This window comes from Bos taurus, chromosome 29 (assembly GCF_002263795.3).
Source record: "Bos taurus isolate L1 Dominette 01449 registration number 42190680 breed Hereford chromosome 29, ARS-UCD2.0, whole genome shotgun sequence".
NCBI classification, from domain to species: domain Eukaryota; kingdom Metazoa; phylum Chordata; class Mammalia; order Artiodactyla; family Bovidae; genus Bos; species Bos taurus.
The window spans coordinates 32,051,479-32,078,159 of NC_037356.1; the positions used below are offsets into that span (position 1 = coordinate 32,051,479).

General features: G+C 45.6%; 1 protein-coding gene across 2 annotated transcripts in view; it reads left to right on the plus strand.

The window, feature by feature from the left end:
- Positions 1-915: 915 nt before the first annotated feature.
- FLI1 (Fli-1 proto-oncogene, ETS transcription factor) overlaps positions 916-26,681 on the plus strand; it is a 131,866-nt gene continuing 106,100 nt past the window's right edge. The window contains exon 1 of one of the 2 annotated variants that reach the window (XM_059882942.1): positions 916-1,006. In XM_059882942.1, coding sequence (XP_059738925.1) covers positions 953-1,006 — 54 coding nt within the window. In that variant the 5' untranslated portion in view covers positions 916-952. 2 annotated transcript variants of the gene reach the window in all.

Genomic DNA, 26,681 nt, shown 5'->3' on the forward strand with positions numbered 1-26,681 from the left:
TTCAGACCCGTGTCTGTATTCGAACCCAAAATTGGAGCTGAATTGATGAGACTAATTTCGAGAGGGGGGTGGGGGGAGGGAGGGAGGGAGGCCAACGAGCTCTCGGGCTCAAGTGCTCCTGAAGAAATAAAGAATTAATAAGTCACCTTTTTCGCCGCTGTGGACACCCTTTTGAATTTTTTTCTTTCCAATTGACTCGGATCTCCTCTGGATTTTTTCCCCCTCCTTCTCCGGATGGACTCTTAAATAAAAGTGGGAAAGTCCAAAGCGTGGTCTGGAGAGCGTGGACAAGGTAACCTGTTTCGGAAGTCGGGGAGAAAGAAGCGAGGAGTCAGGCCGAGAGCACCCGAGGGTCCCCTCCGTGCCCCAGCTAGAGCGGGAGGGGGGCAGTGCTGGGGGACCCGGGAGGCCTCCGGGTCGCAGGGCCCTGCAAGGCGGGCCGAGGGGAGGCTGGCCTCAGGACTGGATCGGGGTGACGGTCTGGAGCATCGGCCCCGGGGGTCTCCCCGCGAGAAGTCTGGGGCGGTTCATGGATGCTGCCTGCTGGGCTTTGCAGACCCGCCGGCCAGCCTGGACGGATCATCTCGTCTTAGCGTAGGTTTCTTGGGGCCCAAGGTGGCATTGCCTGGACGGCTCAGACCCGGGCGCCAGGGCTTGGGCCATCGGGTCGGGGGTATGCGCCAGGGGGTTGACCTAGAAGGCGCGGAGAGGTGGCCTGGGGTGCCTCAAGGACCGGCCCTCGGCGGGCGCCGGGAGCTCTCCAGTAGCCCAGAGCAGAGGCGCGCCGCCCCGAGGACGTCCCTCAGCTCGCAGCGCTCAGAGCCGAGTCCACGCCCCCGACGGCCGGGGTCCGTCCGAAACCGCCTGGCGTCCGCGTCGCTGGGCGAGCGGGTGCTCCGCGAATCTGTGCGACTCCGCAGCCGAGCGCCCGGAGTGGAAAACTTCCCATTGGATGCACTTTCGAATGGTCTGTCGGCTTCGGTCTGCGTCCGGATCTTCCCGGGCGGTAGGCTCCAGGTTATCCTTAGCCCCAGTAAACTCTTCCGCCCCCCGCCCCCCCAAAAAAAGTTTGACTCCGGCTGGAAAAGACATTAATGAACGTATCTGTGGGAAGAAACGGAAAGTGAATGAGTCAGGAGGGCCACCTTCGGCCAACGGCCCCGGGAAAAGGAAGGAGGCCAAAGGCGTTCGGTCTTGGACTTTGGGGGAAGGTTGGGGAGGGGGGCGGCGGGGTGGGTTCGTGCAGACTTTGGGAATCAGGGCGCGAGCGCCGGGCGTGGACCCCGGCATTGTTCCCAGCTCGCCCTTATCTCCCGGGAACAAGTATCCTGTGTGCGCAGCGCATGAATGTATCTGGGCATCTCCGCGTATATTTATATAGTGTGTGTGATGCGAAAAGCAGGAGCGGCGGCGGGGGGGGGGGGGAGCGGCGAAGAGGGGGTGTGGGGGGAGGGAAGACGAGGGAGAGCAGAGGGGAGAGAAGAGAAGAGAGGAGAGCGCGAGACAGAGAGAGAGAGAGAGAGAGAGAGAGAGAGATAGGACTTCCTCCCCATTCGCAAAGTGAAGTCACTTCCCAAAATTAGCTAAAAAAAAGTTTCATCCGGTTAACTGTCTCTTTTTCGCTCCGCTACAACAACAAACGTGCACCGGGGAGCGAGGGCAGGGCGCTCGCGGGGGGCACGCAGGGAGGGCCCAGGGCGCCAGAGAGGCCGCGCCGGGCTAATCCGAAGGGGCTGCGAGGTCAGGCTGTAACCGGGTCAATGTGTGGAATATTGGGGGGCTCGGCTGCAGACTTGGCCAAATGGACGGGACTATTAAGGTAAGCGACCGGTCGGTGGGCGCGGAGCCGGTTGGGGCGGCGAGGCGGCGGGCAGGCTGGGCGCGGGGCGCCGGGGTCCCGGAAGACGTGGCCACTCTCCCTTCCTTCCGCACCCCGGCTTCGCGCCGTCTCCTCCCGCGCTCCGGTGGCGAGTCTCGAAGGCGGGGGCGCGACCCGCCGGGCTCCGCGGAGAGGGCGATCTCCCCCGCACCCCTTGCCCCCGAGCGGAGCCCGGCCCCCTCCCACGGCGCTGCCGGCCGGACTGCGTGCGGGTGGGGCCGGCGGCGTGAAACCCCTGGGAGCCGGGCGCCCATCGCAGCCGGGGGCCGGAGACCTCCCGGGCCCCCACTCCCACCCGGCGAGCCGGGCACTCCGGTCCCGGTTCTGGGCACCCGCCGGGCGGCCGGCGGCTTCCTCTCCCCCGAGGCCGAAGGCGGCGGGGGCGGGCGCGCAGCCGCCAGCAGCCGGGTCTCCTGCCGGGTGGGCCCAGGGGCGGGCAAGTGGATTGGTTGCAGGCGGATCGGGGTGCGAGTGAGTGTGTCCGGGGATCTGTGTGCGCGGGCTCCTCCGGGTGGAAGCCCTGTTTACATGTCAGCGCGGGCCGGTTTCCCTTCCTCTTGGTACTTCTCTTGCCGAGCTGCCGACTCCCCGGGACTAACGGGCCGGACTCTCCTTGCCTTTCCTCCGCCCGGCATCACTTTCCCGGACGGCTCGCGCGGCTCTCCGCACGCCCGGCTCCGGCACTCCGCGCCCGGGCTGCGCCAGCTCCGGGGCAGGACTCCCTCCCGCCTCTCGAGGAGGGTCCCTCGCCTGCGGAGCCGCTCCTCCTAAAGGGAGCAGCCCTGAGCCGGCCGCCCTGGGGGATGCCAGGTGGCCAGATCCTTCCTACTCCCACTCCTACTCTTGTTTCGCGCCCGGGTCCAGCTTGCCAAATGCAGCCCAGAGGGACGGGTCAGGGTCTGGGTTTCACCGCAGACTTCAGGAGGGTTCACTGCCTGCTCCCTCTGGAAGGGGGAAGTGGGGTCAGGAGCAGAGAGGAGGGACAGCCCCTAATGTGACGGGCCTTAGAGGACCGAGAGGAATGAATGGGACCAGGAGTTGGCTGCGAGGCTACCCCACAACTGCAAGCCCGAGCCGGTCTGGAAAATCTGTTAGGCTGGTGAGGAGGGGACTGGCAGAGCCCACCATTCCCCGAACTCAAAGGAATCAAATCTTTGCTCAGGGTTGAGTAAGAGGAGGCTCAGATGTTGGGCTTGGAGAATTCAAGAGATTTTTATCATTTGGGTGGGGTAGTGGTTTTATTTTCTAAGTTGTTTTTTTTTTTTTCTTCTGAGAGTTTGAAATATGCTGACTTAAGTAAAAGGCACCAACAGCAGGAACTTGAAAATCTGGAGATGAGATTACTGATTGTATTGGGTTAAAAGGAGCCTCTGTGAGTCTGGGTTCCTCCAGTTTAAAGTGTGTGGGTGAGGTGTCAGTTGAGGAGATGAGGTTGCTGTAGGGGGGGAACCAGTAGATGGGGGTCCTGTCACTGGTCATTTAATGTCTCTCTCCCTTCTTTTGGTGGATGTGTGCAAGTGTCTCGGTATGTCTGGTTTAGTAATAAGATGCTCCAGTCTAGAAAACTCCCCTCACCGGGACACTTGCCACTGGCCCAGAAGGCCCCTCTGACCCGCAAGGGTGGTAAGATGGCTCCAGGGTCTTGATGTGGACACCCTAAGGAGAAGTGAAGCAATGTCTCCCCAGTGCTCAGACCTCTCAGCACAGGCCCTGAGGGTAGGGAGGAAGCTGTGGTCTGTGTACCCAGAATGTGCTAACCTCTGTAGATGCACACGCAGGGATTGGCATGGCCAGCAGTGAGAGCAAGCTTAGGCCAGGACCCTGGTGGGGGTGACAGGCTTCTTTGCTGCAGGGGTGATGGAAGCCCATCAGTCCATCCAGACCTTCCCCTGGGGCACCTTCCATCTCCCATCCAGCTTGCCTGAATATGAGACCGACCAGCAGAGCAGCGGCTTTTCAGGTCGTCATCTTCTGCCCAGCGTTCAGAACTGCCCATCGTTCTGAAGGACTGAGTCTTTAGTGTATACTTTGGTATTTAAATTGTGTGAAAACCACAGTTTCCTGTTCATGTGTGACCTTCGGATCTTGGGGTTCCCAGACCCCACTCCCACAGGGGTTCCAACACTATGTGTGGAGAGGACGTGGACAAGGAGAGGCCCCGGGACTTCTGGTCTCTGTGTGAGGATGCACAGTCCACGAAGCCAGTTTGAGCTTCAGACTCTGTAAAAGTGAAACAGTGGGACTGAATTACCTCTGCAATAGTATCTTTCCAATCATTTCAGTTCCTAGGATATCTTGCTCACATGCTCTTGCAAGAACATGGAACTCCAAGTTCAGGAAATCCAGTTCTAGATTGAGAGAGCTCAGAAGACAGCACGTACCATGTGGAATTTGTAGACACAAATCCAGAATGTGTATTTGTAGTTTGAATGGCCTTGACACATCATCTTTGACTGATTTGGGGATGTGATTTTTATGCACCTGCGTATTTCTTCTTCATCTATAAAGCATGTTGATATTTCAGAATACCTCTGGGTTTCATCACTGGGGAAGCTCTTTGGTCTAGTTTGCCAGGGAGGTTTTTTGCAGAAGCTTTTTATTTTGTGATTACAAAACCTCAACCTCATCGCTCTTGTTATAATAAGTCCTTCTGTATCATGCTCTCTTCTCTCCAATAATGTCTCCTGGGAAGGCTCTGCACATCACGTTGGGAGCACCAACATTTGCTGGAGCCCTTCCACTCTTCATTTGCCACAGGCAAGTCCGTCTAAATATTAAACAACACCTTACCCCGCCCTGCTCCCCCACGGTGATGTTATCAGTTGTTGAAAAGCACGTGATACTGGTTGCTGCTTTAAGAATGACCTGGTTTCAAATATTGCATCTTAGATCTAGGAAGTCTTCAATTGAATCTGTTTATTTCATCTGTGGAAGCTTGATTCAGTCAGTGCGTATGCTACCATTAAAGATGGGGAAAGAATCAGAGAAAATCTAGATGTGGTGAATGGAATAGGGAAATGAACTGGGGACTTGGAGTCAGAGAACCCAGGCTCAGTCTCCATTCTGGGAGACTCAGTTTTCTCATCTGTAAAGTGGAGCCAAAGTACCTTCTTGCCATAAGTCACAGTAAGGATTCAATAAAGTTTGGTACCTTCATTGACTGTATGTTAGTTGACTTTCTCCTTGGGGACAGGGCTTGTGGGGATCAATTGGCCAGAAAATTAGTTCATAGGTCTGGATTTATTATATACATCTTCATTAATTCTACAAATATTAATTAGGTGTCTCTTATGTTCCAAAGCTCTGCTTTATGTGTTGAGGCTAAAGTGAAAGTGTTAGTTGCTCAGTCGTGTCTGATTCTTTGCGACCCTATGGACTGAAGCCCGCCAGCTCCTCTGTCCATGGGATTCTCCAGACAAGAATACTGGAGTGGGTTGCCGTGCCCTCCTCCAGGGAATCTTCCTGACCCAGGGATTGAACCTGCATCTCTTAGATTGCAGGCAGATTCTTTACCGTCTGAGCCACCAAGATAGGAATCAAAACCTTGCTGGAAGTTATGCTCTGGTGGAGGAGACAGACACATACATAAATAATTGTGTGCCCAACCTGATACGTCTTCTGAAGAACAATAAAGCGGATTAGGGAATAGACAGGGATGTGGTTAGATAGCCAGGATGGTCAGGACGGTGCTTCCAACAGAGTCCCAGCTGAGCATAAATACAGTCAGTTTTCATCATTTACCTCGGGAAAGCACCGCACCACACAACAGTACATGTGGGGAGAACAAAATGGGAAAGGAGGGCTGAAGTGTCAGCTGGGCTTTGAAAACCATCAGAGTCCATAAGCCATACTGGCCCAGGCGGCAAGTCACCACGGACACTGCGTGTCCAGTTGGAAAACTTCAGGATGAGCCCCCTGGAAGAAAGCAACAGGCTCCTCCATCCATGGGATTTTCCAGGCAAGAGTACTGGAGTGGGTTGCCATTGCCTTCTCTGAGAGTGAGGGGTACCCGGGAACAAAGACTTTACTTCTGTCCTTAAAGATGGATGCTGCCTTCACTCTGGGAGTGAACTGTTCCCCTACCTGTGCCTTTAATTAACCTTCATAGCACCTGGACTCATGCAAACTCAGGGCACCTCAAGCTGTGTCTCTGTCTGGTGACCACAGAGAATTGCCTCCCTTGAGGAGTCACCAAGCGGTGAATCCTGTTTTGTTCCTGAATAATTTCTACCAAAAAAGCTTCCTCCCACGTCTGCTGTTGTTCCACTTCAGGCTTTCAGGACTGCAACTTTAGAGCTTTAGTGGTTATTTAGCTCCATATCCTTGTTTTATGGGAGGGAAACTGAGGCCCAGAGGTGTTTGCTGAATTATCCAAGATCACACAGCTGACTAGCGACAGAGTCAGGGTAAGAATGAGGGTCCTTACCCTCAGCCAGTGTTCTTTCCATTTCCTAGGAACATTTCATTTGCTTTCATTACATTATTATGAATTGTAGGATCCTGGAAGTGGTGTGTATGTGTGAGAAAGAGAGACGGAGGCAGATAAGCCATTAAAAAAATTATGGAGAATCTTGACAGTTTGGACTAAAGACTGTTTCTCTTATTTAATAGAAATGTATTTCCATACTTAAGAAAAAAATCTCAAATGTTTGTATAGGATTTTTACATAACTGTTCTCCAAAACAAATCCTCCTCTTTCTGTAGACAAACAAGGTCTCCACTACCAGGAGACAAAAAGAAAGAGAGTATTTTACTTAAATAGGCCCCTTTACAGACCAGGGACAGGTGGGCTGAATTACTATTTCAGTTCTTTTAATAAGTGAATATTTGACTATTGAAATAGAATGTATTCAGATGCATTAGAATGTATCTTATGGGTCTACCTTCCAGTCTGTGTAGTAAGTAGGTCTTTTAATAACAGCTGCATTATATAAGATTTAGAATTTCAATGTCTCTTTTTATTTGGGGTCAAACAGTTAACTTGGCACTGGCTTTAAAAAGTGGTTCATTTAAACCAAATCTATTTTTTTTAAAGAAATACAACGTTAGACAAATGTTAGCATTGAGTTGCCCCAGCAAAAGAAAAAGTTGGAAAATTTTTTATAATGATGAACCACCAGGCTGGATTTCTAATGGTCTGAGGCCTTTATCATCCCTCAAATACCAGAAAATATCCCTATGTTGTAAGTCAACACTCAGGCCCTCAGCAAGGTCCTTGTCTTCTTGGGAAAAGTCTCATCCTGCTTGAAGCTTGATAAAAAAGATTTTCAGATTAGGACCTAACTATTTAGGGTTGGAATGAAAAACATCTACTATTTTCATTTATTTGAGACAAGCAGTTGCATTATGTAGGTAGAGAATAATGTTTTTGTTTTGTTTTGAATAACAAGTCTTTCTTTTTTGGCCTGTCTTGAAACAGTTTTTCTAAGCCTTATCTTTTGTTTGTTGCTTTGTGACAAATGGAGAAGACTAAAGGACATTGGCCTCTACCTGCACACACACACACACACACACACACACACACACACACACACACACTCACACACACACAGTCTCACAAAATCTTCAACCAGCCATAATAGGTTTTTTTGAAATCTCAGAGCTATGCAGGTGTCTTTCTCTCTGCAGAAAATGACACCCTGTTTCATTTTCTGTGGCTTCAATGATATTTATCTATGGTGTTCATCCCATTCATGGGATGCATTTTATGCTTATCTATATTTCCCATTCACAGGAAAGCAAAGCAGTGGGACAGTTTTGCTAAATGATATCACTCTACTTTTTCTACTGACCTGGTAGACCCAACGTCAGTGGCCCAGACTTTGAGATATTCCCCTAGAGGCAATGGATGGAGTTTGTCTGTCCCCGCACTGTCACCCTTAGGGCCATCTTAACAGATGGCTTGGACATTTGACAGAATTAGACAGTCTATGGACTAACCCTTTTCTGCGCAGAGCGAGCTGGTCTTATGGGAACTTGTCACCTTGGTCTCATGGGCATCATAAGCTGATGCCACCTGTGTTAATGCAGGTCAGGAGGTCTGCTGCATGGCTGTTAGGCAGGGGCTGAACTAGGTACTAAATGCTATCAAGACACCAGGCTGGTGGCAAAAGGGCTCCTGCCCTAGAGACACAGCAGGAGGAGAAGCTGTGTGTGTGTGTGCATGCACACCCAGCAGAATGCAGTAGTGTGTGTGCAGTAGAAGAAGGAAAGAGCAATTTCAACTGGAGAGACACAGAAAAGACAGAAGTAGTCATGTGTTTGCCCCTTTCTGTTTACAAAGCATTTTCATGTTCATCCTTGCATTTAATGTTCACTACAACCCTTTGGGAGGTAGTATCGTCACATCTCTGTTTTATCAGGGAGAAATGAAAGTTCAGAGAGGTTAAGTAACCCTAAGATGACAGCGAATAGGTGACATACTTGGTTTTCAAGCCCAGTGTGTTTCTGTTTCCAGAATGCTTGTTTGTTTTTCTTCACACCAGCCGCAAGGCCTCTTGGCCCAGGTAGACCTTGACTTTGAAAGATGGGTAGGACTTGCACAGGAAGATATGGGTCAAGGGCTTTCTAGGAAAGTAGAATACTGTGGGGGTGGGGCATATGAAGGAGAAGGTAAAGTGGAAATATTGGATGGAATAGATTATGGATGATCTTAAATACTGTAAGTGAGCATTTGGATCTTGCAAAACATGTGGAAAGGAGGAATCACAAAATTTTTAGTAGAGGGCTGATCTATATAACTGTAAAAATTTGTCAGGAATGGAATCTCATCCTAGTCTTATCCTGCTCCTTAGGAGATGGAAAACAAAAACGAAAAAGAAATGGAGATGGAAGTGGCTCTATCACTTATCAGAGGCCGCAAGAATTAAGTAGCAGAAAGGATTAGACAACCAGTCATAGATTCAGGGTACCAGACTATGTTGTCAGCTGTTTGATTATTAAATATGGAGTCAAGGCAGAGAGGAGAAACTCGATTTCACCAGATCTGATAAAAATATGATTCTCCTTCCCTTCTCTGATTGTGTCTTCTTTCACAGTGTTCTAGAGACTTCGCCACAAGCTGTCTTTTCAACCAGGCCATCCATCCTGGGCTACCAACTTAGTTCCTTTTTAGAATGAGTCAGCAGATAGTAAATGAGAAGAGACAAAAGGAAAAGCTGTTTCCTGAAAGGCAAATCCAATTTCTATGGAAATTCAGACAGATCTGACATACTTTCATAGACTGGCCGGGCCCATCATCTCACTTAGAAATACTGAGATTTCACCCGTGCAAACCAAAACCTATGTGACTTATCACTATCTTTCCAAGGACAACCAGAAATCAGGTGCTCAGACGCCTTTTCAGAGCCTTCAGATCTACTTCTCAACAGCTTAAAAATGGCTTCTACCCACAAAAATGAACCAAAATACTGAATATTTGAGATATTTTCCCTCTTTGGGGAACAGTGTGCCTGCCGTTTAGGTCATGATCAAAATTCCAGAGTATGTAAGTTTTCACTTCCAAGAGAATGCAGACTTGAAATGTGAAATGCATTCCCCACGGCAGGGCCCATTTTCTCAGATGGCGACAGGTGTCCCCAGGAACAAAAGACCGCGTGTCACACCCCAGTGTGCACGTGTAGGTGATCAGTGTTACAGGTGCCGTGGGAGCTTCCACTCTGCATTTCTAGACCGCTGTGGGTTTCAGGTGTCTACTGGAATCTAACAATCCAAGAAGAGACTTTTTAGGTCTCATATATGGGAATTCATTGATTTTCCATGAGAAGGAGTCTGAGAGTGAACAGTTTGGCAGGACTGTAGAAGAAATGTGAGAACAAACAGGTTGATATAAAATTACCCAGTTTGTGAGTTGTCAACGCTGTTACAATATATATCGATGCATGTATTTAGGGGGAATTATTTTTTAAATTTTTGTTTATTTGACTGTGCTGGGTCTTAGTTGCCGCATGCGGGATCTTTAGTTGTGGCTTGCGAACCCTTAGTTGCAGCGTGTGGGATCTAGTTCCCTGACTGGGGATCAAACCAAGGGCCCCCGCGCTGGGACCATGGAATCTTAGCCACTGGACCACCAGAGAAGTTCCCTAGGTTGAAATTCTTATGCTTGAAGAGTTCTTTTGTCTTTAGGGATTTATCACTTAATTCTTACTCATGCATTTACTCATTCAACTAAACACTGAAAACTTTTGCCAGGCACAAAGCTTTATATAAATGAACAAGAGCCGGATGTCTTTACTGCTTCTTTTAGGCATCTAGAGGGTAGAGGTTTCTCTGCTCACTGATTTTAAAGTTTCCAAAAGAAGCAGTACTCACTAAGGGCCTCTTTATCCATGGCTTTGTATTACAAGGAAGTGTAGGCACATTTTCCCAAGGGTAACACCCAGCCTATAATTTTTTAATTGCCCTTTTACTCGGGGTGATACTAGTCCTGGAATGGACATTTTTGGAAATCCAGGGTTTCAGCCAAGGAAACTCTTTCTTCTTCTTATTCTCCCTTTCTCAGCTCTAGTTCCTCCTTTTGTATATTGACATCAAGAAAAATACCGTAAGTAAAGTGAAAAGACAAATGAGAAACCGAGAAAGACTATTTCCCATCCATCAAGCAGAGGGCACATGTCTTAAAACACAAAGATTATGTGGAATCTAGAAAAATGGTATAGATGCTCTTATTTACAAAGTAGAAGTAGAGACACAGACATAAAGATCAAATATGCCAAAGGGGAAGTGGGGTGGGATGAATTGGGAGATTGGGATTGACATATATACGTTATTGACACTGTGTATAAAATACATTAACTAATGAGAACCGACTGTATAGCACAGGGAACTCCACTCAAGCGCTGTGCTGACCTGAATGGAACGGAAATCCAAAAAAGAGGGGATATATGTGTGTGTTAATATATAAACTGATACAGGGCTTCCCTAGTGGCTCAGTGGTAAAGAATCTGCCTGCCAATGCAGGAGATGCAGTTTCGATCCCTGGGTTGGGAGGATCCCCTGGAGAAGGAAATGGCAACCCACTCCAGTATTCTTGCCTGGGAAATCCCAAGCCTGGCAGGCTGCAGTCTGTAAGGTCGCCAAGAGTCGGACACAACTTACCGACTAAACAACAACAGAAATTAAGACAACACTGTAAAGCAATCATACTCCAATAAAAGTCAATTAAAAAATAATAATAAAGACTGTTTACAAATAAGTAAGAAAAAGGTAGACCACATAGCAGAAAAATAGACCAAAGATGCTATAAATAAATGCTAGAAAAAGAAATATAAATGGTCAGAAAGCATATGAAAAGAATCTCAGGCATCTATATATTCAAATGAAATTAATGAAATTCCAACATTTATCACCTATGAGGATAGCAAAGATGAAAACAGCTTACTATTGCCTCATGGCAGAAAGAGTAAAGGGAAATGTCTCACTATTCCTGCTAGTGGGACTCTAACTTGGTACACTCACTCTAGGAGGCAATTTGGAAACATTTATTGAGATGTTAAGTGTTTATATACAAATTTGATGATAATTCCAATTCTAAAAATGTATCAGACATATTCAGTCAAATACCAAAGATAAATGTACAAGATGTCTTTTGTAGCATTGTTGGTAAGGGCAAGAATTGGGAAAACTCTAAATATCCATCAATAGGGTACTAGACAAATTGATTTTAGAAGACTCAGGTAAAAAATATCATGTAGTCGTTAAGTGGAATAAAATCAATTGTGTATACACACTGACTTAGAAAATTCTCCAAAGTATCTTAATACATGGAAAAAAACATCACAAAATGTGTGGTTCCATTTCTATAAAAAAAGATGAAAGTTTGTTTTTTTATTTATGGATATACTTTTCCAGAGGTTGTCTATGCATAAATAATCATAATAGATAGATGTGTGTGTGTGTGTTTGTGTTTTGATTTTAACAGCCGCTACTTATGGGCAGGACTTTTACTTTTCACACTATAAACATGGAGTATTTGACTTTTTAAATCACTAGTATATATTACTCTTATCCTTTTAAAAACTGATGTAAAAGAGGGACTAGAAATAGATTTGTAAAAAAGAATAAGCTGAACACTGTCATTCTATCCCCAATGTGTTGCTCTCAGAGACTCTGCGATTCCATTTCGCAGTAAAATACAGAGAAAAACTGTCCAGCCAAGGGTCTGGGGACCTGAATTGTAGCCCCAGCTCTACCCCAAAGGAGTTCTGGGAGCTTAGACAAGGCATTTCCCTGCAACAGTATTTGTGTAAATTTCCTCGTGTTAAAGGTTTTCTCATGTATAAAATGAAGGTATGATTTCAAAAGTCCCTTTCACCTCCCATGTTTATAAGACTCTAATCCCAGGCAGACTTTAAAAGCATTTCTCATTTTAGGGCTTGGATGACTGAAGCTCTCACAGAAGTTCTGTCTAGCCTATGTGGTTCTTCTTCATAATCCAAGGATAATTCATAGAATGATCTGGGAGCCGGTTGGAGGCTGGGCAGGGAGGGGCTGGGTCTCACGAGGGCCTTCCTGAATTTCTGGGAGCTGGTGTTTTTCTTACCAAGCGACATTGGAGCTGTGTTAATCCCTTTGCATTAATGTAAATGAAGAATAGGGCCTGACTCTGTTTTGGGGGTCTTACGCTCTTTCCCAAAATTTGGTCTCATTTAAAACCCAAAACACATTTGGTCCCAAGTGCCTTTTCCTTGGATTAAAAAAAAAAATTCTGTTTAATTGAAGGGAAATTGAATTCGTCTGGTTTTGATTCATTTACACTTAACTCTTAAAAAAAAATTTTTTTTTGAGGACATATTTGATGTCCAGGAAGGATTTTGAGCCTCTTAGTGAGTTTTCTGGGAGGCTTTTTTTTTTCTTCTTCTTAAAACAGGAAGTGGTGCTAGGCTTTGGGCAAACACAGTCAACCCTGAAAAGCCCCAATTCAGTTTGAAACCATATCAGCCACCATTTTGCATGAGCCCCAGTGGCCCTTACTAAGGCCTTTCTTTTCCTACTCCTCACCTGAGAGTAACAGACACACTCACCTTCCACCCGAGGGGAAGAGTGTGGAGGGCAGACGATCAGAATCAGGAGAAGGAAGAGAAGGAGCAATTCATTGAGCTCTGACTGTGTACCAATAGCTGTTTTTGCCTTTATGGGCATGCTCACTTTTTAAAAAATTTTATTTTATGCAAGGATAGTTCATTTCTGCTGTAGAGCAAAGTCATTCAGTTATACATATATGTACATGCTTTTTCATATTCTCCATTTTGGTCTATCACAGGATATCAAATATAGTTCCCTGTGCTATACAATAGGACCTTGTTTATCCATTCTCTATGTAATAATTTGCATCCGCTAATCCCAAACTCCCAATCCATCCCTCCGCTTGGCAACCACAAGTCTGGTCTCTAGGACATAGTCCCTTTTGATCCTTGTAACGACCCTATGCTGTATGTACTGTTTTCATTTTGGAGATGTGAAATAGCTTATCCGAGGCCAAGAGGACAGAAAGTGGAAAGGCAATGATTTGAACCTTATCCTGTTTGCCTCCGAAGTTCATAGAGTTTAGCCTCTGTGATCCGTTGCCAGTTTGACACATGCACATCCATAAAACTGAGGCTCCAAACTCAGTCCATCTATGGAGGCCTTGCAGGTGGTGGTGGGCTTCCCAAGTGGCTCACTGGTAAAGAGTCCACCTGCCAATGCAGGATATGTGGGTTCGATTCCTGGCTCAGGAAGGTCCCCTGGAGTAGGAAACAGCAACCCACTACAGTGTTTTTGCCTGAGAAATCCCCTGGACAGAGGAGCCTGGTGGGCTACAGTCCATGGGGTCACAAAGAACTGGACACAACTGAGCAACTGAGCCCGCAGGCAGTAGTGTTTGTCTGCGTGACCCCTCTGCTCTAGACGGGTCTGTGGTCTCGCTCTATCCTCCACATCCTGTCCTTAAGAAGGGTTCAGCCCTCTGTTCCCCAGGTTAAGAGTCCCTGCCTGACTCTGCTGGCAGATGGACTGGGTAGCAGTTGGGCAAGGGAAGGGGAAACTGATAGGTTCCATTTTACTTTTTAAATTTGTTTTTCTTGGAGTTTAGTTGCTTTACAATGTGTGTTTGTTTCTGCTGTACAACAACTGAATCAGCTATATGTATACATATATCTCCTCCCTCTTGAGCCTCCCTCCAACCTGCTCCCAACCCACCCCTCTAGGTCCTCAGATCCTCAGAGAGCACAAGCTGAGCTCCCTGTGCTGTATGGCAGGCTCCCACCAGCTCTCCATCTTACACATGGCAGTGCCTATATGTGAGTGCCACTCTCTCAGATCGTCCCACCCTCTACGAGCTATCAAAATGATTTGATGTGAAAAAAAAAAAAAAAAAAAGCTCTTGTAGCTCAGTAGAGAATAGCATATTCTTTGACTCTGATGCTTCCTCTTATACAATTTCATGCTTTCTCTTCTCCTCTCTGGATCTAACTCTGGCTGTCTTTTTCATTCTCTTTCACTTACACACACACACATAAATTACACACACTTAAAAAAAAAATCTGATGGGGGATGTGTTTCTATGAAAGACAAAGAAGGGGACATTTTGCAAGGTTAAAAGGGAGTCGTCAAGAAAGGCTAACTTCAGGCTCCAGTTTCTCCCGAATAGCATTTCTTGTTATTTCAAGGCTGATTGACTTATAACTGCATCCCCAGCCACCTCACATCAATTCCTTTTATCAGCTCAAGTGAGACTTCCTGTGGACTGGCCCAGCTTCCTGATGTATTTCCTTTTTCCTTTGGCAGAACAAAGAAAACCATAGCTCCAAGGATCCTTGGAACCAAACATCATTTAGCACTGAAGAACCTATTATTTAAAATGTTTTATTCTCAATGTGGAGGCCGTGTGCTTGGCTTTGGGTTTTCTTACCGCCTGCGGCGTACCCCCCTGCCCTGTGTGCGTCGTCACGGTGGACCTCGGGTGCAACTCTCAGGGGTCAAGGAGGCACTCGAACTCATCGCAGTTGTAGTTTGGTTTTACTCCAAGAGGGAAAATTAACCCATTCTCCTCCTGAGCACCTCCTCCACCCCATACACACATATGCCTCTGGGAGTCACATGAAGACCTCTGTGTATAGGGTTTATGTTTTTGTCACCCTAATTCAACATAATCTGTCAGCAAAGAATCTCTTACTTAGAGATGTCAGCTTATCTTTGTTTGAAGTTCTAACTCTAGAAACATGCATATAAGAAAAGAAACTTCAAATTGTATCCCAAGGATCACTGGTGTTCACTGAAGAGGAAATTCCAGAAATTGGGATAAAGGTGTTTCTTTTCTCTTTCGCTTAGAGGACTCCATATTACCCATTACCACTTGGTTTCACCTCCTACTCTACACCTTATTTCTGAAAGGGCTTTAGCTTAATTCCCAGTAAGCAGTTCAGTTCAGTTCAGTTCAGTCGCTCAGTCGTGGCCGACTCTTTGCAACCCCATGAATTGCAGCACGCCAGACCTCCCTGTCCATCACCAACTCCCGGAGTTCACTCAGACTCAGGTCCATCGAGTCAGTGATGCCATCCAACCATCTCATCCTCTGTCGTCTCCTTCTCGTCCTGTCCCCAATCCCTCCCAGCATCAGAGTCTTTTTCCAATGAGTCAACTCTTTGCATGAGGTGGCCAAAGTATTGAGTTTCAAGCTTCAACATCAGTCCTTCCAATGAACACTCAGGACTATCTCCTTTAGAATGGACTGGTTGGATCTCCTTGCAGTCCAAGGGACTCTCAAGAGTCTTCTCTAACACCACAGTTCAAAAGCATCAATTCTTTGGTGCTCAGCTTTCTTCACAGTCCAACTCTCACATCCATACATGACTACTGGAAAAACCATAGCCTTGACTAGACGGACCTTTGTTGGCAAAGAAATGTCTCTGCTTTTGAATATGCTATCTAGGTTGGTCATAACTTTGAGAACACTACTAAGAGAGCTGCCTGGGGATGTCCTGGTGATACAGTGGCTAAGACTCTGTGCTTCCAAGGCACAGGCCCCAGTTCTATCCTTGGTCAGGGAACTAAGATCCCACAGGCTGCACAAAACAGTCAAGTTAAAAAAGGTTGCTTGTATTTGTCATATTGCCCAAGGCAGACATCGCACTGAGTACCCACCCCTGAGATTGTTAGAAGATAAGAGGCCATCATACCAAAGAAGTATCTAGGTTTCAAGGTGTGATGTGTCTAAAGATGAGAACTGGACAGCGGAACGCAGGTATCCATTCCCTACATTTCACGATAAGAGTGTTTCCACAAGTAAAGATATCAAGCCTCATCGGATCCACAGGTGAACCTGCTTTCTTTGCCTTTCAGTCTTATTTCCTGGCCATTGTATAATTCTCCTGTGGGGTCAAACAGGGCACTTTCCATAGGAACCGCCGATGCATCTAAGCAGTCATGCAGCCACTCAAATGCAGCCTTTCTCTTTACAAAGATCACTGGTTTGAAATGGAAAACAGTTGAAACTGCAATATAGCTCCCCTAGCAAAAGATGTATTTTTCAGACAACAGGAATTATCATGGATAATTCACATTGATTTTTCCCAACCCAATCCTCAGTGTAATCATTTCTAGATGTAAATGCTTTGAAAAGGGGTGATCTTGAGAAAAAAGTCACTCAGAAACTGTATGGTGTGAGGTGAGTGTGTGAGGGTAGGTAAGGGCTCAGTGAGGATACTAAGCCTCAAATAACCTGCTTTGAGGATGCCAGGAGAAAAGGGCTAAATTTTCTGCACTGATACAGAAAAACATGAGATCTTTCTTTTCCCAGCTCTGCCACCAGCCTTGTACCTACATCTGTGACCAGTCAGGAATCTTAGAGAACAAAGACCCATGCATTATCTCTCTCAGTCCCCAAAATGCTATCTGTAGAAAACCATATACGTACAGTCCACTCTGGTACCACCCTGTGCATTGGCTCGAGGATTCCAAAATCAGCAGATGCTCAAGTCGCTTACATTTTGCTGTCCATATCCTCAGCTTCTCCATTCGGCAGATTCAACCCACCACAGATCAGAAATACTATTATAAAACGTCTGTGATCAGTTGCATATAGGGATGAGGAACCCTTGCAAACAAGGGGCAGACTGTACGGACCTTAGTTTTCTCTACCATAAGAGCATATTGGGGGCAACAAGTATAGCCAGTCTTGATCAAATAAGGTCTTTGCTGCAACACAGGACTTCTTTTGAAGTCAAGGACTCGAGGGACACCTGTACTTTCTGCACTTTTCAAGAAAGAGAGAGAAAAGGCAGACTGCTTGTCTGGAAACGTGCTTCAGGAAATTTGGTGTGCAGAGAGTTTTCCCAGGGTGCCTCATGGAAGAGGCATCGAGGCATGCAGACTTGCCCCTCTGGGCACTGGGGCCTCTAAAGTCCTTGGTTCTGCAGATCTGTGGTTCCCTATCTACTTTCTGATCTGTACTGTTGTAAAGGGAAATCGCAGTCCTCCTTCTCTGCCTTCTCAGAGTTTGCCCTGCAAGGTGTTACAGGCAAGCCACGATCAGTCAGTGGGGCTGGGTTTGGATCACCTTGGAATTAATCATTTCTTCTCATCAGTTTGGACTGGGCAGGATCTAGATTCTGTTCCGCCCAGAGCACCTTTTTAAAAAACTATTTAGGCCCTGTATGTATTTCATGGAAAATTTCACACGCCTGTTTTTGATTCACTTCCAATTAAAGGCTCAAAATGCTGGTTTTGTAAGAGTGCTTTGATGATTCAGATTCTTGTTGGTTGATCTTTTTTTTTTCCTTTCTCCTCCTCAAAGAAGTTTAATAAATGTTGCTCAGGCATTTGCATGCTTAATTGTTTAAAATAATTGGAAACAGGAGAGACTGTTTACTGTATGCGCACAAAACGAGGATATTTATGAGCCAGATGCCTTGGTGAAGGTGACTCTTATGGGAAAATAAAGAATATGACGGAAGGTGGACAACTTGGTGTCCCCACCGCTGGGAGGGCAGGGTGCTCTGAGCTCAGTTCCTCCGGAATGGTCAGGGGCATGTTACGGGAAACACAGGAGTCCCTCTTAATGCAGCCAGTCAGCATCAACAGGCTATCCATGGGATGGTCAGTCTCACCAGAGATGGACCAGGTGGACTGGTGTTCCAATGCTAATGCTGATCCCTCTTATTGGAGGCAGTCCATTGTCTGCAGTGACAGCAAGTGCATCCCTTGCCTCCTTCTTCATACTTGATAAAAAGCCTTGATGATGAACCTACCTGCACAAACCTCTGCGCTAAATGAAAAAGAGACCAACGCAGCAGGCCCCCTAGGACCTGTGGAAGCAGTCCCAGGCTCTGCCTGTGTACCGGTCCCTCTGAAGTGCTTACAAGGGCACGGGGCATCTGGTAATCTGATTTCTGCTCCTGGCTTTGCCTTTGGCTGGTTGGGTGACACTGGACAAGTTTCTCCCCTTTTCTTAACTTCTCTTCTCCATCTACCCAAAAGGATAAAGAAGAGGAATAGTCAGTCCTCTTCTGTCTTGACTTTGGTGAAAATCTGGCCTGCTAGATTGCTTTGAATTTCTTGAAGAAAAGCATTAATTAATTACTGCCATTTGCCAAGCAACTCAGCGACTCCTTACATGGTGCTTCTTGTTGTCAGTTGTCAAGCAAGCGTCATTTCCAATTCTGAGTCTTATTTGGACAACTTACTCTTCTCTCTTTATTGTTACAGGCTGGTTAGCCCTATTAAGCCGGAGTTACACAGTGTAACTTCATGTTCGCACAGTGTCATGTGGGAATGCGGTGTGGGGCTTCTTGGCTGAGAAAGGTGACAGAAACCTTTATTCTGGTGGGCAGTGAGATGCTATAGTGTTTTGCAGATTACCGTGATGCTGGCAGAATGGCTCCTGTGCAATTCAAAGTGTGAAAATATAGGTTTGAAAGCAGCTGATTAGCTGTGTGATCTTGGGCTAGATAGTCTCTCATCTCCTCCCTTCCTGTCTGTAAAATAAAACCAGTCGTAAGTAATATGAAGTTTTCTACTGCCATACTGACCAATAATAAGAATCAAAATAAGTGGAAGAAAAAACACTTTGTAAAGAGCTATGGGAATCTGCCTGCCTAGCAGGAGACGTGGGTTTATTCCCTGGGTTGGGAAGATCCTCTGGAGAAGGAAATGGCAACCCATTCCAGTATTCTTGTCTGGGAAATCCCATGGACAGAGAAGCCTGGTGGGCTACAGTCCATGAGATTGCAAAGAGTCAGACATGACTTAGTGAGTAAACAGCAATGTAAATACTGGTTATTATTATCTTAGTTATTATTCTCATCCAGGTGGATGTTTGAACATAACAGGCTGTCCATGGAATTCTCCAGGTAAGAATAGTGAAGTGGGTTGCCATTCCCTTCTCCAGGGTATCTTCCTGACTCAGGGATGGAACCCGTGTCTCCTGCATTATAGGCAGATTCTTTACTATCTGAGCCACTAGGGAAGCCCTAAGAGATAATAATTGTTGCTTAAATGGAGTCCATGGGTTACTTTTTTCTGACTTTCATGGTTCCCAAGACTTACTTGCATTTGGTAAAATTCGTCAGCTATTTATTCATATCTCTTTGCTAGTAGAGACACTCTCCCCTACGAATGCACCAGAACAGACCAAACATCCCATATTCCTCCTCTCCCCTCCCTCATATCCGGCCATTGTTCTCCTCGTGAAACTCCCATCCCCATCAATGGGGGTTTTACGTAAAACCCGATGGCAGGATGTGAGTGCAGCTTCAGGAATTCCAGGCTTGTGCTGCTGATAAAGAGTTGTGTCCAACTGAAAACACCAGTGAAACAAAATTCCCTTGTCCAAACTATGCTACTCAGGTTTTGTTTTTTAACTTTTGTCTCTGCCTTTAAAGAGTCAAAAACCCTCCTAGAATATAAGCCATGTATCTTGTACCACTTCCCCTTGCGAATGGTTTTTCGATGCTCATCTAGTGAGCAACCACTGCCCCCACCAGTTGTACCACCTCGTCTGTCTCCTCCCTGTCCTTGTGGGAACACAGGACCAGGACTGAAGTGGGTTGACTCAGTGGGAGCTGACATTTCAGTCCTTTCATAGGCTCTGATTTACCTTCCACTTCCAAAAAGAAGAGTCTTCCAGCCTGTAGGAACTGTAGGACTGAACGCTCCTGATCCAGGAATCTGGATTGGTTTGGGATGTGATGGTTTAAGTGTGGAAGTAACTGAAAGCTTAAACTGACTTGAGTGTGAGTGAAGGGGTGACAATGTGGAAGAAGTCATCTACTTTGAAGATGGTCCTCTGCTGGAGCAGAAGGCAGAGATGATGGTGGCTCTTCCCCCAGGCATGGAGACTCAACAGGCAAGCTGTGTCTTTGTTCTCATCCTGCATCAGTAACATTTTAGGAAAGCTTGTCTCTCTCCGTGCTACCCTACACAACCAGTATGACTGTGTGACCAGAGGTGGAATGAAGGGGAAGGATGTTTACCGCCGTTATACCCACACTGAAGCAGCTAAGTGATAATGAGACACACACAAAAAAGGAAAATGAAGTTGGCTCTTTTCATTTTAAAAGGCTCATCCAGACATTTAGGATTCTGATGAAAAGCTTCTCCTGACATCTTTTTCTGAACAGGTATTAGGGCTTTCTTCTTCGCCAACAGAATTGGGATTTCAAAGTCCACAGGGTGGACACTGAGCTCCTCAGACGTTTATCTATTAGTTCTTCAGGAACCGCAGTCCAGCTAAGATCAACCCCACCGTTTCTTTCTCCATGAAAGCAAATGACCACCAAGATCTGTAGGCTGTATTGAAGGAGTATTCTGTGTTTTTTCTACACCGAAACCATGGAGTAAAGGTAAAGCGACTAGAGAGCATCTCAAATATATATTTCAAACTATGAAGAACATCTCACACATGGAAATTAACTCACCTTGCAGAAAATTCGTTTTGACAGTGGTATCTATCTTTGGGCGGTTAGATTGTATAAAGGTTTTCTAGACATACTTAATATCCTACCATCTTAGCTACGTCCAGTGTCTTGCCTGAAGATGTTACAGATTTGGAAATTGCTAATTAACACGTTCTCATCTTTTTCAAATAACTGTTAACGTTCTGGTTTTAAATTTATTTGAGTGGAAGGGATAGTGTTATTTTCCTGGTCTGTAGAAAGCTTAAACATCTAGTTTTGGAAAAGACTAATTCATTGGAAACCTCATGAGAGATGTGGTTCTTATATAACTTTTAGGATAAGAGATTTGGGAAACTTCATTAATACTTCTCAGTTTTCTTAACCTGATCTTAAAGGCAAAGTGGAAGATTAAGCAAACTGTCTTCATCTGGGATGTCCAGTAGAACTTTCTACAAAGGAGGGACATGCCCTATTCTACACCATCCACTATAGTAGCCACTAACCTAACTATTGAGGTAGCTTCTAAGGCCTTGAAATGTGGCTGGTGCAAAGAAGAACTTAGTTTTTAATTTCATTCCATTTCCTTCTAGTTAATCTACATTTAATTCACATGTGGCTAGTGGCTCCCGTATTAGACCATGCAAGTCTGTATATTTCAGGTCAAAAATGGTCTTAAAATCTGAATTCAGTTGGAGAGTATATTTATGTGGATTATTTTTATTTGAGTCAGCAATGTGTGCTCCACATAGATACTAACATTTCCATTGATTCTTATGACTGACATTAAAGCAAAATCAAAGGAAATGTGGATATCCATCTTTACCCAAATATTACCAGTGCTGGCCTGGGCCTGGAATTAAGGCTACCATCTAGTCTTTTGGCTTCATTGCCAATTCTACACTGGCCTCTAAGAGTATAATGCTGTCTTTTCCCATCTATAAAATGGATGCACTCGGAATCTGTCACCGGGATATTCACAAAAGATGATTAAATGTATATCGGGCTTGTCAAAGAAAGGTGTGGGCTTTTCCTGTAGACCTTTTCACTGAAAATGACCTCAGCCACAGGGAATCCTCCAGAACAAGGTGATTTCATTTTCCTCATTTGTAAAATGCTGGATGATGATCAATTGTTTTTAAGGTCATTTTCAGTTCTAATGCTGTGTCCTTCCACGAATATATGATTTTCTCTGACAGTAGATTCCATCCTTTTAACAGAGACTTGGCTTTCTGAGTTCCAAGATCCCTTTAATTCATTGTAAGTAGATTTCTTCTTAAGTTTAAATGTGAGCAAAGTAACTTATTTAGCAAACGGGTAGGTAGAATGGTGACTTTGAACCCCAGTGTCCCTCCAGTGTGTGTTCCCTGGACTTCCATTGCTTTGTGTTATTCTCAGTCACCGGGATCCACGTGCTTGATCTGTCCAAGGCATGGAGCAATTTCTCTCCCTCCTTCATGACCCTGACCCGTGGAAAATCGATCATATGACATGCTCTACCTGCTGTGGATTTGGAATGACCGTGAGGAATAAACATCTAGTTCTTCTCTGGGGAGATCTGACCTCCTTCCTAACGCCTGATTTTTTTTTTTTTTTTTGGCTGTGTGGGCTCTCTCGTTGTGTCTGGCAGGCTTAGTTGCCTCGCAACTTGTGGGATCTTTAGTGCCCTGGACCAGGGATTGAACCCACACCTCCTGCATTGGAAGGAGAATTCTTAACCACTGGACTGCCAGGGAAGTCCCCCTAAGGCCTCTTCTTGAGCAGAGCTGTGGTAGCTTTTGCTTCGGAAGTCTTCAACTGGAATCACTGAGAAGGTTCATCCTGTGTCTACCCCTGAATCAGTGGCGTGCATTTCTGAGCTGAATTGTTTAAAATCAAGATGGACAGATGTTACAGAGAAAATAGAGCAGAGCTCCCTGCAGGCTAACTAACTACACGATGGTTTTAGGGGTGATGAACCACTGTGGTTCTGCTTCTTTCTTACACTTGCCCTGTAGAAAGGAGAAAGTACAAATCAACTCCGGGGCACCTGTGAGTGCCCAATTCAAGTCTTGGATCATCTCATGCTGATTATGTATAGAATCCATCAAGAGTCGATATTTCTATGGCTCATGCATTTTCAGAAAAATCTCTGCAGTTTGAAATCTTCCATCCTTGTTCTTTTCAGATTGCATCTGGAATAAAGTAAGGATGTGTGTGCAGAATATAATTCTGTGATGGTGATAGTTCAGTGACTCCTGGTACATCATGGCAAGCACTGAATTGTGGGTTTTCAGTGTTTGCTGTCAGCTTCTTGAGGGCAGACACCCCACCAGTTTGTCTTTGAGACCTCAGCTCCCTGCACATAGTTGTATATTTATTTATTTTTTTATAACTTTTTATTTTATATTGGAGTATAGCCAATCAACAATGTAATGATAGTATCAGGTGGACAACAGAGAACTCAGTCATATGTATACATGTATCCATTCTCACCCCAACTCCCCTCCCATCCAGGCTGCCACATAACATTGAGCAGAGTTCCTTGTGCTGTACAGTAGGTCTTTGTTGGTTATCCATTTTAAATATGGTAGTGATATTTGTGTATTTATTGAGCACTTTCTATGTGCCAGGTCCTGGGATACAGTGGTTAGAAAAAAGACAGGCAAGGCAGTTTTGGTACAGAAATTGCAGTCAAGATGGGAAAAGAGATACTGAGTGTGTTGTTATAAGGGCAAAGAGTTCTGTGAAGAAGGAAGTAGAAGATGCTTCAGGAGAGTGTACTATGGGGACCTAACCAGTCTCAGAGGTCAAAGGTTTCCCCAAGGAAGTGACATTTAGGCTGAACCCTGAAAGATAAGCACAAGTAGGCATGAAGGAGAACAGGCCTTCAAGAAGTGTTCACGGAATGAATGAATGAAATACTGCCTTCCTACTGCTCTGCTACATTTAGTGCCTCTAGGCACTGTCTGTGGGTCTGTAAGCCATTTTCTTCAGTAAAGGCAAGTAAGTGAATAAAGAATATCCCAAGAGGACAATGACTTTAAAGGTTTCAAAGACATGATCAGAGTAGTAGTTGACTGAGCACATAAGAGTTCCTTTGTATTGGTTTATAGACTTTTTTTAAAAAGTGTATTTAAGTGGAGGATTGATATGTTTTGAATATGCAGTGCATCCAGAAATGTCAAGGGCAGGAAGATTCTCTAAGGCTTCTTTCCATCTTTGATGATTTCCACAGCATATGGATTGGACTTGTTCTCAGCCTGGCAGACCTCCTCACTGGCAGAGTAAGGCTGCTCTTGGGCACACAGGGCTCTGGAAGTCATGCTCACTGGCTTCAGTGTGAGCTGCCCTCAGCCCTTCAGCAGGTCCTGGACCTCCTCATGCTTTGGTTTCCTCAACTTCAGAGCAAAGAGATTCTGCCAATGATAATTTTACCTCGAAGTGATGTTGTAATAAAAATGGCCGTAAGTGCATTTTGTAAGATCAAAAACAAAAAGAAGAAAATAAAAACCCCTGCTGAAGACGCATGCTTTCTATATCGAGTGTTTGCTAGAATTTCAGAGAAAGCCATCTGGTCTAAAACTTTACAGAGGTTAAGACTGGGATTGGCTTTTAAGGTCTTTTCTGGAGTGGCTGTGTCCTCTACCTATTTATTTACTTTAAAACAACTTTCCAGGAGCTTTCAGTAATGTCAGAAATGATGGTGGGGTCTTCCCTGGTGGTCCAGTGGCCAAGACTCAGCACTCCCAGTGCAGGGGACCCAGGTTCGATCCCTGGTCAGGGAACTAGATCCTGCATTCGCAACTGAGAGTTCGCATGCTGCAACTAAAAAAAGATGATGATGACAATAATAATAATAATATTAATTAAGTAGTTACAGATGAGCCAGGCACTGTCCTGAGCCCTTCAATGCACGTTGGCACTTCATTTCTAGCACAGCCCATGGGTTACATCTGTCATTAGACTTTACCTGAGAGGAACCAAGTGCAGAAAACCCAAGTTTCTTGTCAAAGTGCATGCAACTCATAGGGTCTGTCTGATTTCAGAGACTTTACTCCCTACATATGTGAAATATTTTGAACTTTTCAGAATAAGGGCTCAGGGTTGCTAAGTGACTAAACATATACAATTAATTATTTCTGCCCCAGAATACAAGAGTGTTAACATTAGCAGTTGATTTTTGCAATTCCTTTGGCCTCTGGCGTTCCCACACGCCTCCACCCCTCTTCCTAAGTATTGGAGCAGACTTCCGAGGTGATAGTGGTTCAGTTCCAGGCACTGCAGTAAAGCCAGCATCAGCATAAAGCACGTCACAAGATTTTTCAACTTTTCTTAGGAAAAGTTGCATTTATACTTTAGTCTATTAAGCGTGCAACTGTATTGCGTCTGAAACCCTTCATTAAAAAACATTTTATTGCTAAAAAATGCTAACCAGGATCTGAGCCTTCAGCAAGTTGTAGAAGCAACATCAAAGATCACTGATCACAGATCCCAATGACAAATATGATAATGATGAAACAGTTTGAAATATTGTGAAAATTGCCACTGTGACACAGAGACACAAAACGCTATTGGAAAAATGGCACTAAGAGACGTGCTTGACATAGGGTGGCCGCAAACTTTCAATGTGTCAAAAATGCGACATCTACGAAGCCCAATAAGCAAGGTACGCCTGTACGCTCTTCTGTTGTTTAAGGGGAAAAATATTTCCCGAACTTGTTCAAGTACAAACGAACTGCCTGAAAACTAGCAAAAGCAGTACTGAAGAACAGACTGTATAAATAGAGAGCGGGGGATTCTAGTCTACATTTTGTTCCCACGATCTTAAACTGTTTCTGAGGGTCTTTTTATTACCTCCTCTATCCCCCACCCCGTCCCGTTTCGTTGGATGCTACGGAGGAGAACGCATTTCTAACCTTCTTGAAATGGAAACAATAGGATTTGCCTGTGCTACTTTTATTTCCCCACTGGGGAATCTGAGCGATGACCTGATTGAATTCCGCCCATAAAGGTCAGGCTTTGAATTCGAGGCAGAGGAAAAAGCGAAGAAAACATTTTGCAATGATACCCCCTGGGTCCCAAGCATGGAAGGGCCTCTGCTCGGTGCACTGTGGTCTGCTGATAAGGATAACATGGATGACAAGCGGAACATTTCCAGGACAAAGGAAATTCCCTGCTTCATTGTTTAAAGGAAGCCCCGGTCCACTCGGGAGAGCCAGGTTTGGGGCATAGACACAGATTTCTCTGCCGCAGGGACAGAAGAGGCAGAGAAAAGCCAGGAGTGTGGTGGGAATGGGGAGCAGCCCAGCCCCTCGCGTGCCTGCTGCTCCCTAATTTCATCTGGGGAGCACCGGCGGGGTTGGAAGTCAAAAAGAGGTCATTGCAGTTTATGGCGTTCGTCGCAGCTCAGAGCCAGACTGTTAGTGATGGGGGCGCACAGGCTGGGAGAGTTAAAAGCCCAAATCGTACAATGTGGCCCATTGAGGAATCACAGAAAAAAGCACTAGGAGATTTAGCGAAGCTGATCTGGTTTTGAGTTTAAATTCTGGACCTCCTTCTCTCCCCACCCCCTCCAAGCCAAAATGTCAGCGAAGGGCCTGGTTTCCCTTTATGGAGTGCAGAATAAACAGATCTACGGCGGCAGGAGAGGGGCCCAGTCCCCCAGCCCGTAATGCCAGAGCTGGGGGTGGGGGGCTGTGGGGAAAAGCAGTTATTCTTCTGTCTGGTTAGTATTTGGCATTGACTTTCATTTTCTCCAACCTCTGTTTTCTAGAAGCCTGCCTGTACGGGAAGTACAGGAATAAAGAGAAGCTGATCTGGGGTGGGGGTGGGGGTGGGGGTTCTTGCCAGACTTCAAAGGAGGTGGACTTTTGGTTTTCTGATAGTTTGGGGAGGCATTTGCAAAATGAAAACTGCTTTGGGGAATTGAACCCAGAGACGGAGCTTTTAGC